A 16,285-nucleotide genomic window follows, 5' to 3' on the forward strand; every position below is an offset into this window, starting at 1 on the left:
TTGGAAATATGTTCTTAGGACAGCAGGTGACTGCAGAGTGTGACCTCCAGGTCCAAATAATGAAATGGGTGAGTCTTCAGCTTTTCAGAGACCCTCACCTCTGGAGTCTTTGTTGGCTCAAATGAGTTAATTCTGCTCATGAAGCAGTGGCTGTAAAACTGATTATAATTCATAGTGAGCGAAACCCGAGTTTATTTTTATTCTTGGGGCGATGTGAGCTGAACTCTGGGCTCCCTCCACTGCTACAGAGAAACACGGGGACTTAAAGTGAGTGTGGATGTCTCAGGGGGGCAGCCAAGCCCGGCTCTACTGGGGTAGTAGGGGCAAAGGTGCAGTTAGGTTAAAAAGGGGAGGGCTGGGACAGCATGGAGGGGAAGAAGGAAACTGCAGAGGGGGCAAAAAGTGGCTCCGGGGTGTCTCCCCGGGGACATTTGGGACATTTGTCCCCTATGGAGCCCAGTGGCTCCAGGTGCCCCCCCCGCCGGGACTACAGCCCCCAGGCTGCACCGCGCTCGCCGCTCGCGCCGCGCTATTGGCTGCCGCGGAGCCGGGCGCCAATGAGGCGCGCGGATGTTGGCAGGTGACGTCGCGCGCAGCGGGCGCCGCTGTGGGCAGCGGCGCGCGGCGGGAGGCGCCCCCGGCTCGTGCCGCCGCTATGGGCGGCAGCGAGAGCAGCCAGGGCGGCAGGAGCGTCTCCTTCGGGCTGGACGAGCGGCAGCAAGTCCGCGTGCTGCAGGGCATCAGGGTGAGGCGGCGCGGGGAGAGGGGCCGGGCTGGGAGCAGAGGGAGCCGGAGGCCTTCGGGTCGCTCAGGGGCTGCTGCGTGGCGCAGGGGGAGCCCGGCTGAGGAAGGTGCTGGGGCAGAGCGGAGCAGGGAGGTCTGGACATGCGGGAATGGGGCTGGGGAAAAGGGAGAGCGGGGAAAAGCAGCCGGGGAGGAGGCGGCGGGAGGCAGCGCTGAAGGAGCGGGCAGCAGCGGCGGGCGCGGGCCCGGCTGCAGCGCTGAGCCCGCGGCCCCCTCGGCCCTGGAGCCCTCGGCCTCCTCCAGGCTCTGCTCTGTCCGTCTTCCCCTCCCTGCTGCTTCCCTGCGAGGTGGGGGCACTGCAGGGAGCAGCGGGGCACTGGGGATGCTGCTCCTCGGGCTGCCATGGGGCATCTATGTTTGTGCATCGTGAAAACAAGCTCCAGAAAGAGCTGGTCATTCTCCTTTCCTTGAGGTTTTTCCTCTCTTTTTAGCTATTTAATTCTTTTGCTTCAACTGTCATTTTCATCGTTGTTGTTTCTTTATGCTTCTATCTGCTTTTTCCCCCCTCGCAAAGATTCCTCTGAAATGGGTTTGTGGGATGAATTTTGCTGTGGTTCCTTATTTGTGCCCCATATTTTGACCAGTCACTTGGCAAACACTGATTAGGGTTGTGCTAAGGCTCCCTTGGCCACTTGTTTCAGGTGAAGTCAATTCTCGCCTGGTTGCTCTTTACCACTGGCAGGTGGGGCCACTTCAGGGCTTAACCCAACCTATCCTATAAGCAGCAGGACCAAATGTTTTAGCTTAGTTTAGTCCAGCTGCATCCTGGGGGCACTGGAGAAAAACCCAGGAAAAACCCCAGAAAAATGGGAGAGAAATGCGAATTCACTGCTTCAGGTCTCTGTTTGACCTGTAGGAGCTCCAAATGTGGAGGTCCCCATGTGTCTTGGGACAACTGATTATATTAAATGAGCTGTGGTGGTCTTAGGTCTCTCCGTTTGACTTCCAAAAGTAAAAGGTATTATTTGTTTTAGTTAGTTTTGGTTTTGTTCTGTGAAATAGAATAGTTGTTTCCCTTTTTAAGAGTACTCTAGGGATTGCTTGCTTGCTTTTTGAGGACGTGGACATAAAAAGCAGTTCCACTGAACCCTGCAGCTAATGAAGACTGACTTCCTACAGGTTTGTGTTTTTAAAGGCCTGTTCCCGTAGGTGCTTTCTTTCCATACTCTTTTGGGCATCTTTCCCTGGGTAAGAGGGACGGTGCAGTCGGACGATGCAGAGCGCTGTGTGTCAGTCCATATGTGCCTGTTGACCAAGTGCAGAGTGGCCTCAAGTTGAGCTATATCTGTGGTTGCTTCCATGGGGTGCTAATAATGAGCTCTGTCCTTCAGCCCACTGCTGATTTTCAAGACATCTGTAAAAAAAATGAATAATTTTTGTGGTATTTACATCTTTGAGGTTTAAATTCAGCAAATTCATTGTATATTATTATGAGACTGATTTTCCTTTGAAAATGAGATTAAACTTTTAAAATAAATAAGCACCCAGGCTTCAAATATGTGACAATTAGTACTGGGAATTCTCACTCCTCCCTTTCCCCTGGCACCCATCAGCCCCAGGAGAAGTAAAGGCACTTCTATAATTTTGTCCTTATCTTTAACAGACTTTCTTGCTGTCATGCAGTTTCTCTTGGGGACCTTACTGCTTACTGATATGTGTGGGGATTTTTTTTGTGTTTTGTTTGTCTGGCTTATTATTATTATTTGTGAAGTCAGTGTACAGATCATGACTACATGGATTCAAAAGAATTTGGTATTAAAATGACTTAACCTGTCATTTTGCAGGTCTATGAAAACTTGCCAAGTATGGAACTTTTATAGTGAAACATGCACAGATTAACATAAACTGGTTAATTTCTCTTTCAGCTCTCTGAAGATGTCGTGAACCGAATGAAACAAGACAAAAGGGACCCGCAGAGACTGCCCCACTCCCCCAATGGCACCGCGTCGTCACCAGCTGCAGAAGGGACACCCAAACCTCCTACAGGTGCCAGCAGCCCCTGTCGCATCTCCTGCCTAGAGTTAGACACTGTTCTCAGCAGCACTGCCGCTTGGGTGCTATAGGGCATGCCCGTATCTCTTCAAGACTACCTTCCTATGAAAGGAGCTCTTTAATTAATCTTTGACATGTTTATGTAGGTAGATATCACTGTCATTGAGAGCCTTGAATGTTGCAGTCCTAGGACGTGCTTTTTATCTGCTCGCAAGAGGCAGTGGTGTCATGTGGCAGTCGGGATCTTCTGGTTCTGTCCCTGTCTCTGTGTGGCCTTCAGTAAGATCACTGGTTTTTTTTAGGTCCTCCATTTGTGAAATGCTAATGCCAGCCTTTCCAGGTACACTAATAAAGTTTGGTGACTATGTGAAGATCTCCTTAGGCTTTCAGACAAGCATGTGATAAGAAAGGCTAATTTATTTATTTATTTTCATGAATTCTATCTGCATCCACAGAATTTTAATTTTCTTGAAACTTTTCTAAGTGTATTGGATTTTCTCTTGGTGGGATAATCACTTTTGAAATGCTCATGTCTTCCCAAATAGTCTATGATATGATGAGATGGTGTCATCTGCTACAGTAGTCACGTGCTTCTGTTCTTCTTTCTAGGAACCCAACCACCAACAGCAAGTAACTCTGATCAGAAGTCTTCTACAGCAGAGCAGGAACTATACAGGAGGTGAGGTGAAATTTTGCATAAAGAAGATGCAGCTTAGCTCCTTTTAGACCATGTATGTGTGTCTGAGAGCAGTGGCTGTAGGGTTTAATACCCCCAGAATCCCTTCTGAAGCCTGTTAGCTCAGTTTAGGGATATGGAGCATTCCTTGTAGCACAAGTCTGTGCCTTAGCCAAAGGAACAGGCAGGGAGATGTGAGCAATTGGAAGAGAATGCTAAGGTCAGGAGTTGGTAGATACAGAAAATTGTTCATTTTAAGACCAATGAAGCATAAATTTGAGTACAGTTCCCTTTTCTGAGACCAACTGAAGAAGTCTGATACTCAGGGATTTTGGAATCTCAAGTGTGGTGTTGGTTTAACTCAGTTTATACCTAAAATAATTAGATGTAATTTTGTGTGGTTCCTTTTGTACTTCTCCTCTTAATTAGACTTAGTGACTACCAGCCCATTCTAGAGTGGTATGAATCTTCCATTCAAGGGTCTTTTTAAAGATATAAATACCTTTAAGATGGTGGTGAGGATGAGAAACCCTGTTGAAGAAATTGTCTGCTTCTCTTTATCCCAACCTCAGGAGTCTTCTCCCAGTTTTAGGTGTTGCAGGGCAGTAAGAACTTAATTTTGCTGCAGCTCACTGGCCTGTCGTCTTGTGTGCTCTTAAAGCTACTTTGGAGATCTGTCTTTTCATCATCTTTCTTTTGCTGCTCTGATGGCTTCTTTACTGTGCCTGTACTTTTCTGGCAAAGGGTCTGTGTTGGTTACTACAGAAATGGGTCTTTTTTTTCAGTATTGCTGTTGACTGACCAAACCTGTGAAGACCTGATGCATTAATCATGCTATCCCTGGTTGCATCTCTGGCTTTCCTAGGGGAATCTCAATACATCTGGTTCATTTTTTTTAGAAACTGAAATCAAAATTGATGGCAGTTTTCAGAACAGCATCCAGCGTTCTTGGTCTGGAAAAGGGGAGGGAGGGACAGAAATGCAGAGGAAAGGCAGGCAGGGAAGACTTGTGTGCACCTCGCACAGTCCTGGAATGGGCAGCAGGCCTGGACGAGGTGAAAGGCCACTCGGGTGGCTTTGTGGATGACTCCAACTTGGACAGGGCAGTCAATGTGCTAGAGTGCAGTGCTGCCGCTCAGAGGGACCTTGACAAGCTGGAGAAATGGGAAAAGAGAAGCTGAGAGAACTACACTGGTTTAGCCTGGAGAAAAGAAGACCAAAAAGGCATGAATTGTTGTCTTCAGCTGTGTAAAATAGTGTTATGGAGGAGAGAGTGCAAGACCCTGGTTGGAGATGAACACTGAGAGGGCAAGCAGTGGACACAAATTGGAGCAAGGGAGGCTTTGCCTGCATATAAGGAGAAAGCTGTCACAGTAAGAGCAGCAAAGCACTGAAACAAGTTGTGCAGAGAGGATATAGAGCCTGTGCCCTTGGGGATAATCAAAGTCAATTGGACAGGGCCCTGAGGATCTTGATCTAACATTGAAGTTAGTTCTGCTTTCGTAGATAATTTAGGTCAGAAGGGACCTTTGAAGATTATTCTGTGATTCACCTCATTTTAATCTCTCTCTACTTGCATGCAGGATTCCCACAGCTCAGGTTGCACTAAGTTTCCTTCATGGCAATCCTCAATATTCAGGTGTCTGCTCTATGGATGTGACAAAGCTGCTTTTTTTTCAGCTGTGTTATTACACGTGTTCTGAAAGACTCTCCTCCCTTGTAGAGCAGCAAAATGGAGATGTCAGATAGGCCAGCTCTTTTTTGTAACGTGTCCCTTGATCTTTTTTTTCCCCCAAAGCAACATCTGTGTCTAGTTAACTGCTCTCTCTTTAGCTATTTTCAGGTGTTTCTTAAGTGCTTGGGGTCAGAAGTAACTGAAGCATAAGCTTGTGTACGTGCAATGTCTACTGACATTGCCTGAACTCTACCTCCCTGAACTTGCAGGTCATGCTAAAGTTTGTTGGATTGAATTCCTGCTGATATGCAGAGACAGTGAACATTCTGTGTGCCAAACAGATTATGCACTAGTGTCTTGGTTCTGGCCAGGGATTGTCCATGCTGAGTCATGACCCTGCTGTCAGAGTCTGCTGATCACCTCCTCTCTGTTTGTGGTTGGCACTCTTGTAGATACGAGCAAGAACAGGCGCTGGTCCAGGAGGAGCTGCTCCGGCTGGCCAAGAGGGAAAGGGAAGCAGCCAGTGAGGCCTTGAACACTGCCCTTCAGCGGGAAAGGGACAGCGCTAACGAGGAGAGGCAGAGGGCAGCCCAGCTGGTGAGTACCAGGAAAAAAATGCAGGACAGACTTAAAATCTCTCTGCTTGAAGGAATTAATTATTACTTGTGTAATGAGTTTAGAAATTGTGTTCTAGGCTGAAGTACTCATTACCTCCTAATTTACTCCTGGCTTGTAGCGTAGCTGGCACAACCTTTGCCGTGTGGTGATTCGAAGGCCAAGGCTGTAGGGAAGGGCACAAGCAGTGTCTGTGTTGGGGACAGCCCTTCGCGGGGCAGGAGCGGTGGCTGCCAGGTCGGTGCTGTGTGTGCATGGGGGGCTGCAGCCTGAGCAGGGAGAGCTCTGTGAACTGCCGAGTGTAGGAAACGGGTGTTTCACTACAGGTAAGATCAGGTTCTGCTGACCCTACCCGTCCTTAAACCTGTCTCTGTTTAAGCTATCCAGAGTATAACTATGCAAATATCAAAATTAGTAATAAATAAATAAAAATAAAAAAAATACCAGTGCGTTCTGTTGTTTAAAACTTTGCTGATGCTAATAACAGAAGAATTGTTATAAAACTATTGAGTGTTGCAATATTTTTGAAGATCTAAGTGGTTTTTCTTTCTTTTTTTTTTTTTTTTTAAAGAAAAGAATCAAGGATCTTAAACTCTTCTACTTCATTGACTCCCAAACCTAATTCTTGCTGAGTAGGCAAATTTATTTCAATTTATTTTCAGGGACTTCTTCCAGCTGTTGTCTTTACTGTTAGTCACATCGGGGTTGCTGAGATCAATATTGCTATTGTTTAAAAAACCAACAAAAAAACCCCAACACAACGTCATTCTATTCAGTTTCATCCCCCTGTATTTCCATGTTTCTGCCTCCATCCGTGCTCCTCACTCTCTCTTTTTTTTTATTTTTTAACAATAGTAATATTGATGCCCAATACTCTCATGGCATCATTTTGAGTTGTATTCATTTAAGTACTAGTGTTAATATGACACTGGTGGCCAGTAAACAGGATGGAGTCTTAGTCCGGAGCGGCAGCAGCGTGACAGGCTGTGGCGGTGCGGTGGGGCTGCCCGTCCCCGGTGAGAGGGATCTGCCTGCTCACTGTGATGCTCAAAGGGTTTGAGGGGAGTGATCCTCTCCTAATGCACGTTGGAAGGACAGTTAGGGAGAGAATAGACTTCGGTCATGACCTTGAGTAATAACCTCTGACAGGAGGTTTCATTTTCACTGTGTGATTAACAGTCCTTGATGGACTTTTCTGTGAATTGGTCTGGTTTTGGAGCCATTTATGCTCTTGGCTCCTCAATGTCCTATTGCGTGCGCTTGGGTTAGTGTTGGGAACTTGTCGGTGCACTGGGAATGGGAAGTCTGTGTGAGGACACATCGGGAGCGATGCCCGAGGCAGGTGTCCGCTGTTCCTCTGGGTAGGAGGCCAGGGCAGCAGGCACAATATTAGCTCTGTTTCCCACTAGAAAGAATATTCTTCTTGTGAATGCAATTTATGGACCTTTGTAAAAGGCAGAAGAGGGGAGGCAGTTAGTGGATTTAATTTAGCCTCAGATTAAAAGATGTTGCCCTGCTTAGAAATAGAGGCCTGCCCTTCGCCAGCAAGATACAGAGTCGGTGGAGGAATGTGGCCAGCAGTTCAGGCAATATTAATGAAATATAAAGAGGACACCTCTAAAATGAGTTGAGATCCGACCCCAAGCAGACAAAGTCTCTTCTATTATCTGAATTACCTTTTAATGCTGCAGTGTCACATTCCCAGATATTGCATAGTTGATGTTCTGCAAAAATCTGCTTAGCCTCTTTTAGTGTAATGCATAAAAGATAAATGGTGATTGTGGAGTGTTAGCCCTGGGTGTTGAGCAAGAATGGAGAAACTGATAATTTTTACTGCTCTTCAGCTATCTCTTGATCAGTCATAAATTTAAGACCCTTGAAAATAGAATAGTCTAGCCAGCCCTTTCGAAAATGAGGTTAAGACTGTTGCCTGTTGGTTTCAGGGTGTCTTCCTGAGAAGGAGCTGTTTTTGCCAGTTTCTGACATTATTGGGATCCTTATCAGACTTTATCTGAGCTATGCTTTCTTTTCAGGCATGGACATCTTATTCCACTTCTTCAATCGTAAACAAATTGTGCTTGTCCTTTGTCTTCTAGTCCCTTTTGCTCCTTTATTTGGCATAGAACTTGACTATTTCTTGCTTACTTTTCTGTTTTGTAGTCCTAAAATGAGGCAAATGATGAGTGTGAACTGCTCCTTCATACCTTTCCCCTACGTATCTCCTCCTGCGGGCAGAAGGGTGCAGTGGAACTAGATACCTAGCGATCCTCTAAGTGTGGATGCATTATGGAATCGGGAAATTACCTGCTTGAACTTGTAGGGGGGGGAAAAACTTTCAAGTTTTTTCTCGTGAACCATTGGGGAAGAATTGAGGAAGCTTCTGTGAAGAGAAGAATCAGCCTTTAGCAGCCCTAATTTTAGTAGGATTTTATGTATTTATTTATTTTGGACTTGCAATAAGGTGTGTGTGTGTGTGTTTTTTTTTTTTTTTTTTTTTTTTTTTTTTTTAAACTGCCTTGTGCCCTCAGCATCTCAATAATTAGGTCATTAATAGTCTTTGTTGGTACAGTTGTCTCTGGTAATGCTGCAGTATTCTCCATTAGCCTTAGCATTTGTAGGCCATATATTGAAATATATAGCTGTATTTTGAAATGTCTTAATTTTGATTGTGCTGAAAGTCATTTGGCATTTAATCTGTATTCTTCATGATTTTTATTCACTGAATTTTATTAATAATAGTGTCTTTATGAAGAGAATCTTTAGCCTTATTATGTAGTCCACCTTCCTGAGGAGACTGCAAGTAACTGTTGATAAGGGACTGGCTCTCAGCGCTTGAGTACAGTTACCTCATCACTTATGGGGTAAGACACAATTTAAAATTGTCTGATTTAATAATAAATAACAATAATAACTTCAAATTGAGAACCTGGCTCCTGTTCTATTTTTTTCTATAACTTTGAACAAGTTACTCAGCTTGTAGATATGTTAGACTTTGAGTAAAACAGCTTGAAGCTTTAAAAAGCTCTGTAAGGAGGAACTTTAAAGTATTCACTTTTATTCTTTGAGCAAATATAGCATTTGAGTGACCATATGGGGGCTTGGATGGAAGTAATCTGTTAAGCTGCTGTAGAAGAGCTCACCCATTTTTATGGAGAGGAAATGTGTTATATGTTTGTATAGAGAAGAAATGTGTTATATGTTTGTACAGTTTCTACCACTGCAGGATCCTGGTGCTGACTGGACCCTCTAAATAATTTAATGTTGTGAGTGCTCAGAATACAGCACGGATTATATATATAACACTTTGCAACAGGGTTTGTGATGCTTAATGCTTGTAGCATTCCTTGTGTCTCATATGACTTATTCAAGAATTAATCTAGCTATTTTTTTCAATTTAAATTCTAGCATTAGGAACCTCCCAAGTTGTCATAAACAAGTTATTTAATTGCTGGCTTGCATTATGAATAGTCTTGCCTCTTCCTAAATCAGAGATCTTTTCTTTTTCACTTCTGAAAAGTCAAACCTCTTCTTTCGGCTGCTCAGATCCTGTGTGTGTGTGTTTCTTTTTTTTTAATCACCAGAAGAAACTTTGCAAGCAAAGCTGCTCTTTTCTGTCCTTTCTGCTTTTGTAATCTCCTCAGGTTGCACAGCATGTGCATCATGAGCCTTCCTCCTGGAGCAGCGGCTCCCAGGCTGCTGCTTTCCACCGAAACCTTGAACCAAATCAGTGTGGACCGGGGGAGGGAGAAAGCAGGAGTGTGTGTGGGGGGAATAAACACGATTAAGCAAAGACCATCTCATTACTACTCTGGAAAAGGAGGATTATAACCTATAAAATAGGAGGATCTCATTTAGGGGCCATGTGCGCCTGTGTTATCAGGACAGAGGGAGAGCAAATAGAATAAATGAAATTAATACTTTGAAAAGAAGCATTACCCGGATTTGAGAATTGAACTAATATGATTTGTGCAAAGCCCTGAAGTTCTTATCTCCCCGTTTAATACCTCCAGGATAATGGCTTTGTCAGAGTTACTGACCAAAAGTCTTCCGTTCCTTTCCACTTTGAAAGAACGAGCTAAGAAATGGGGTGATGGAAGGACAAACTTGGCACCGTAATTAGCTGCTTCAGGAAGGACTAGAGGGCATTAGTTGCTGTGTGAAAAATGGGGCAGGCACAAAAATGCTGAACTGCTGGGGAAGTTTTTCTGGAGCTGTCAATGCAGAGCTGCTTCCTCTTCCCAGCGCTCCCGCTTGTGCCCTGCTCGCTGGCTTGCTGCGTGGCAGTTCCTGCTTTCTGATGGCTATAGCATTATGCTGTTGGAACTGGACTGCCCTGGAATACGAGTCTGGAAGAAATCCCTGTGGGATGTGAGGGTCTGGCACATCTGTAGTTGCTCAGGCAACTGATTGTAGTTAGTCATAGGCCATAAGATTCCTTTCAAATTACCTTATTTTTTTCCGGGTGTAACCTGTTTGCTCTTTAGAGCCTCTCTCCATCCCTTGTTTCAGTAGAAAGGAGCTGAAATAAGAATGCAGAGGGGGAAAGGCTTTTGATGAAAACAAAGTGTGTATTTTTTTTTTTTTTTTAATATTGGTGTGCTCTTGTCAGTGGGGCATTCTGAACTCTTGAGTGTGTCCTGCTTCGAACACTCCTGTTACTGAGTTCCACTGTCAGGCTGCTCTGACATTTTAACCAGTGCATTTCTTTCCCCAGCTCAAAGGATGAATAGGTAAAACTGCTGGAAATGACATAGATGGGCATAGATGTAATGGAAAAACAGATTGAGAATTTGGGTGATACAGGGTGATGGTCAGATGGAGTAGTGTTGTCTTTGGTCTCAAAGAGAGGAGGGAATGATCTAGCTCATGAGTGGAAAGATTTCTGTCGGTTTCTGGTCACCTTATGAAGCTTTAAGCCAATCTTGCATACTTTGGTTTTTGCTGTAAATTCCCTAGTGTTTTTGACTGATACCAGTTTGACCAGCTAGTTGACTAGATATTGGTCACCTACCAGCTATAGCTGCGGTGCCCCTCATCCTGCAGATGATGCAGAAGTGGTGCTGGGCACAGCTGAGGAGCTTTCAACCCCTTTCTGTTAAGCCTGGGGTCAGCTCCCTCCTGGCTCGTGGGCATTCAGGGCTGCAGAGGCCCGTGACGCCCACGCTGTGACAAGCCGTGCAGCCCGGCGGGCGCCTGCAGCATCGCGGTGTTTCCTGCAGCTGCGGCGGTGCCGCAGGGAGGCTGCTGTCCCCACGGCGAGGCTGAGCCTCTCCTGCCCTGCCTTAGTCCCCCCGCAAATGAATCGGTTGAACGAGGCTCCTCATCAGACCCTTGTGTTGCCGTTTGGATGCCGCTCGCAGCCGGGCAGTTCTGCTGGTCCTCTTTACTCTGCAGTTATGTTGGGCTAAAACCCTTCCCCTTCTAAAGCTGTAAGTCTGTATGTAGGAAGCTGCTTGTTTAACGTGATGTTTTCATGGATGCTACAGTGAATAGAAGCAAGTACTTGCATGTGCTTTTAAAGGAACAACACCCTCTTCAGATATATATATATTTTTAATTACTGATGCACTTATTTATAAAACAAGAATTCTTACATAAAGTTTGCTTGGACAGTAGCAGTTGTGGGACAGGATCTCCTAATCAGTGTTATACCCTGAGATTTTTTTCCGCTTGCAGAATATTGTCATATTAGGTGTAAAACACTTACGTAGGATTAATGTCATGCAAGGAACTCCTTGAAGTGCGTTAGCGTGAATGAAGTTGTCTTTGGCTAGGTGCTGTGATGCACTTATTTCTGATTGCTTTCACTGCTTGACTAAATCTGTCCTTAAAATATGTTGATACAAAACGAAAGATTTGCTTTCGTATCAGTAATGATTTATTACAAAGATAATACCCATAGTTTGTCTGTTAAGGACATTTTTTGTGCCTTCTGTTTAAAACTGACAAATCTTAGCTCTCCAACAGAGCCATTCACAGCTGTTTCTCCCTGCAAGCAGTACCTGAACTGGGCTGGTGGAAGATGCTGCGACCCTGGAAGAGGCTCCTCCATTGCCAGAGCTGGTTCTGTTAGTTAGAGAGTAACTGCTGCTAGTTCAGTGCTTTTGACATATAGTAATATAGATATATATATAGGCTTGAATAGCTGAAATATTTTAACTGATCATAGGGATTCGGATTCTGGCCTGTGTTCTGTTTTAGATTAATTTTTAAATTGGTTTAATTTTTAAAAATTGCTTAGTAAAATTCTCAGTGGGGCAAAACATTGCAATTAACAGAAATGCAGCATTGCTTTGCCTTAACAAAAGGGTGGTTCAGCCTCTGAGTAGCTGTTTACTGTTAGGCAGGTGGTGTCTTGTGGTCTTCCTTTAGTGTCAGTGCTTCTAATTAGCAGGGAATGTGTCACTACGTGCAAAAGATCTATCTGAAGAGCAGACAGCCTTCACTTCTGCAAATTCTCTCTCTTTTTTTTTTTTTTAATTCATTATTATTTTTTGACCTGAAAAAGTTTAAGTACCAATAATGAGGGTATTTGTTCTGTTTGTGTGCATCTTTAATGTCTCACGTGGAGACTTTGTGCAGAGGAGGGTCGTAGGACACAGAGCGGTTCTGAATGTGCTCCCGCTGCTGGGGCGTCTGGGCTGGGTTACGTATCTGTGTTACAAGATACTGACAGGAGAGGTGAATAGGTTGGCTGAAGAGCCCCAGACTTGCTGCTTCTCTCTCATTCGTTCTGTGTGGGTTAAGAGAGATTTTTCCAGACTTTCTTTAAAGGAATGGATGTTAATCAGTGGAGTCTTTAAAGCTAGTGGCCTGTTTTTCCTGTGGTCTCTGGCCAGAACATCCCTCCTTTTCTTCCATGGTTGGTTTCTCTTTAGCTGGTGTCTTCTGTAACAGAATAGGGGGCATTTCTGCAGTTCTTCCTGTTAGGAAGCCATTAAACACTTAAGAGATCCCTGTAGGAAGTTAATCTTCAGTATTGAATGATGCACTTTGGAGAGGTTTGCATTAGACTTACACTTGGTATGGTTCTGTAAAGCATTTGCCTATCAGTTGTCTCCAGCAAACTAATAACTTCAGGCTTCATTAGTGCTCCACAGTCTGGAAGAAAGCAGCAAAGATGGGTCTAAATTTAACTCCAAAAATCTTTGGAGAAAATGTATTAAAATGAACTTAGAAGGGAAAAGTATTTGCTTCTTCCTGCACCACCCATCTTTCCTTTCCTTCCCTCTCGAGGGAAGGCAAAGGTGTTACCTGCGTTGGGGTAAGATGCTGCTTCTCTACTCCTTATTTTTCCTGCAGCTGTTATGTTCTGCCAGGCACTCATGGCATTCTTTTTTTGAACAACTTGCAGTTTCTACATCTCTAGCCTTTTATCTCCTGGCTCTGAAGGTTAGTTTTTGCAGGTTAGTTTGTTTGGAGAGTTTTTGCAGGTTTCAGCAGCAGATAGTGGTTTGCGAGTCGCTCATTTTTGTAGTCTCCGGGTCTAAGGGACCTTAGCACAAGATTGGCCTCTTCTTAATTCCTACATCTGCAAAAAATTGAAGATGTCTGTGGACCTACCTAGTTCTCCTGTCTTGGCTTCAGTTCCTTTTTTCCCATGTTTCTCACTTTTTTTTTTTTTTTTTTTTTCGGTCTGAACAATTCCCATACTCCAGAGACTTCTTCAAGAATCATTTGCTCTGGTTTTGGGTCACAACAAAGCTATTCTGTCATTTAAGAAGGGAAAGTTAAGATTGGGCCTCCTCTTTCTTTCTCTTAACTGATAAAGAAATAGAAAAATAGTATGTTGATAGTTCACCATGAATAGTGTTTTTTTTTCTTACCTTCTTTTCTCCTCCTGTGAGTCAGTACCAGTCAGATGTGGCATGACTTGAGCTATGAGGTTTATGGTGTTGGTTTCCTGTGTTTTGTGTATTGGGGATATTGAATACGTGTAGCCTCATACTTGGTTATAACTCTCCAGGGTGACAGTCATGTTTGAGTCCTAAATCGATGATCTTGGAAATAAGCTTGTAAATTTTCTGAAGATGTTTCAGAGTGAAAAGTGTTATTAAAAAGTGAGCAAGATCATGAATTTAAATAGCACATAATAGCTAGGGAGTGAGTTTGCAGGGACTGGAAAACTTAGACTGCTCTTGCACTCTGAGACCATGTGGGTGACCTGTCCCTGGGTGTCACTTCCTTCCTATTTCCTAAATGCATGAAAACCACCCATGGTGCTTCCCTCATCTTGCTGTGGCGCCTAAATACAGATTTTGAAGTGATTTTATGTGACAACATAGGGTACTACAGAGAAGAGCCCATCTGAGCTTCCTTGGCTCGCAGTAGAGATGAAGTTGAGTACATGTAGAGGGGAGCAGTCAATCTGAGCACTGAGAATATTTATTTAGTTTTTATTCTATGAAAGATTTAAAACAAGTTTGTATGAAAAGTAAATTTCACTTTTTTTTTTTTTTTTTTTTCTCCTCAGTTTAGTTCTATCCTCTACTAAAGCTGGACCCCCTAAAACCTGCTGTTATTTACTGACGAGGTTTATTCTCATTCTTCGCTTCCCTCCCTCGATCTCTTTGCCTGCCCCGCGCTGCAGGGCCGTCCTCGCTGGCGCGTTATCGGGCGCGCGTGCGGAGGGCCAGATTGCAGGCGCCTCTTCCCGGCTTTCGAAGGATCAGACAATGTTTTACACCGCGTCCCATTCTCTCGCTGCCTGGTTGGACATGATGTTGGTGCCTTATCTTCACGCTGACACACACCGGACATTAATAGAAATACATTGCTGAGGCACATGCGTGGAATTTCAAGCAGCTTTTCTCGCTGTGCTTTAGATAGTCCATTGTGTGCTTAACCTCCTTGCAGGAGGTTTTGATGAGGAGCGCCTCACGTTAACTCTTGGGCAGCTGGATGTGCTCTCTTGGAGGTTCTTATTACAGTCAGCATAATTTCTCCCTAATTGCACACCGCGTGGAGATTTGTGGAGTTTCAGCAGTTTTAAACCCATCTTTCCATGAGTGGCATTCCTGCTTCCTAATGTAAATTTATGGGGTGGAGAAATAGCTGTGTGTGGGGAGCCGCTAGGAAACGTGTCCTTGGGAGGGAGCCGGGCTGCCGGCACCGCGCTCGGCTCTGCTGAACTCTCCCCCTCTATCATTTTTGGCCTTCTGATTGCCTTATATCAGCCAAAAACATGATCTGGATGCAACTGCTGCTGTTTGCCAGGGATTCCTGCTGCCCATGCATCACCTCAGAGGCTCTGTTTCCTCTGTGCTATACATGTCCATTTTCTGTGCTTGTTCGTTATGGCTGCCTGCAATTAATCTGTGTTATTTATGAGTAGAGAGAAAAACATTGTGGAAAGGAGCTGCTTAAAAGGGACTGCACTTAAAGGAAATGAGCTTGTGACTTTCTCTTTTCCATATTTTTTTTTTATTTTTAAGACAACAAAAATAAGTGTCTGCAAAGCAGAGATAGGGCTGGAGAGAAGGAACTGGAGTTAGTTGCGTTTCTTTTCTTCCAGTTACGTGGGAAGTTTAGAGCCTTTTTATCCTGGAAGTCTTCAAGATAATTGGCAAACTTTAAGGATGATGCTGTAGGAGTCAAAAAGTGAAAAGTAATCAGGCAGATAGAGCAGCTCTGGGTATAATTACTGCTCAAAACAAAAAAGTTCAAGTTTAATAGTGGCTTGATTAGTGCATTAGATGCTCTTCATCCTGCGGTAGCTGTAATGGGTCCCGTCAAGCTTATTTGTACAGCTGAATGTGGGAAGGGGGAATCGGTGAGATTGTTTAAAACAACATCCTAATGTCAGCTGTAGTTAAACTGGCATATTTCTTAAATCCTCCTTCCTGATTTTTTTTTTCAGGGTAAAAGAATTCTATTTTGAATACGAACTTTGACAAAGCACAGGAGCCTTAAGCTGTGAAGTAAACTAAATTTTAGAACATAATGTTCATCAGCCTAGTCCGAAATATTGTCTTTTTTTAATATTTACAAAGTTGCTCATTCTGACCCTGCACCTCCACCCAATGTGTGCCATTCCCTGCGCAAGGCTCAGCCTTTTGTAGCCAGGTTATTTCTAAGCTTTTTGCACGTGAAGCTCATTGTACATTTGCTGCAGATCCGGTTGTCTGTGATTTGCCTCTCACCACCCGAGTGCTGCTAGAACCCGCTGCATCCGCCAGGCTCTTGGGTCGCTGTGCCCTTCTTCCAGGCCAAACCGAGCCTTGGTGGTGTTGCCAGCCACCTGCATTTTCTTCCCTTTACAATAGTTTAGAAGCAATTTACCAAATTCTACACGTCTGAGGTAAAAATGCATTGTCATTGTAATTGATTTAGGTGAAGTATCAGCTTGCACTCGGTTTAAGTGGGGCTTTTAGCAGTGCTACTGCTCCAGTAATGTCATTCTGCTGCAGCAGGCTTTTTTTTTTTTCCAAGGTTAATAAGGAATCTCTTAAAGCACCTGCAGGGAAAGGAGCTCTAATGCTCTTAGCTACCATTCTCTTGTGTGTGGATGGGACTTGGTGTAT

General features: G+C 44.2%; 1 protein-coding gene across 2 annotated transcripts in view; it reads left to right on the forward strand.

Moving 5' to 3' along the window:
- Positions 1-624: 624 nt before the first annotated feature.
- CHCHD6 (coiled-coil-helix-coiled-coil-helix domain containing 6) overlaps positions 625-16,285 on the forward strand; it is a 98,819-nt gene continuing 83,158 nt past the window's right edge. For both annotated transcript variants that reach the window (XM_088528182.1, XM_088528183.1), the window contains exons 1-4: positions 625-745; positions 2,670-2,790; positions 3,406-3,475; positions 5,600-5,744. In XM_088528182.1, the coding sequence (XP_088384308.1) occupies positions 656-745; positions 2,670-2,790; positions 3,406-3,475; positions 5,600-5,744 (426 nt within the window). In that variant the 5' untranslated portion in view covers positions 625-655. The remainder of the gene's footprint in view (positions 746-2,669; positions 2,791-3,405; positions 3,476-5,599; positions 5,745-16,285) is intronic.

Source organism: Tinamus guttatus, unplaced genomic scaffold (genome assembly GCF_059628265.1).
Source record: "Tinamus guttatus ecotype Peru unplaced genomic scaffold, ASM5962826v1 Tinamus_guttatus_pri_ptg000307l, whole genome shotgun sequence".
NCBI lineage: Eukaryota > Metazoa > Chordata > Aves > Tinamiformes > Tinamidae > Tinamus > Tinamus guttatus.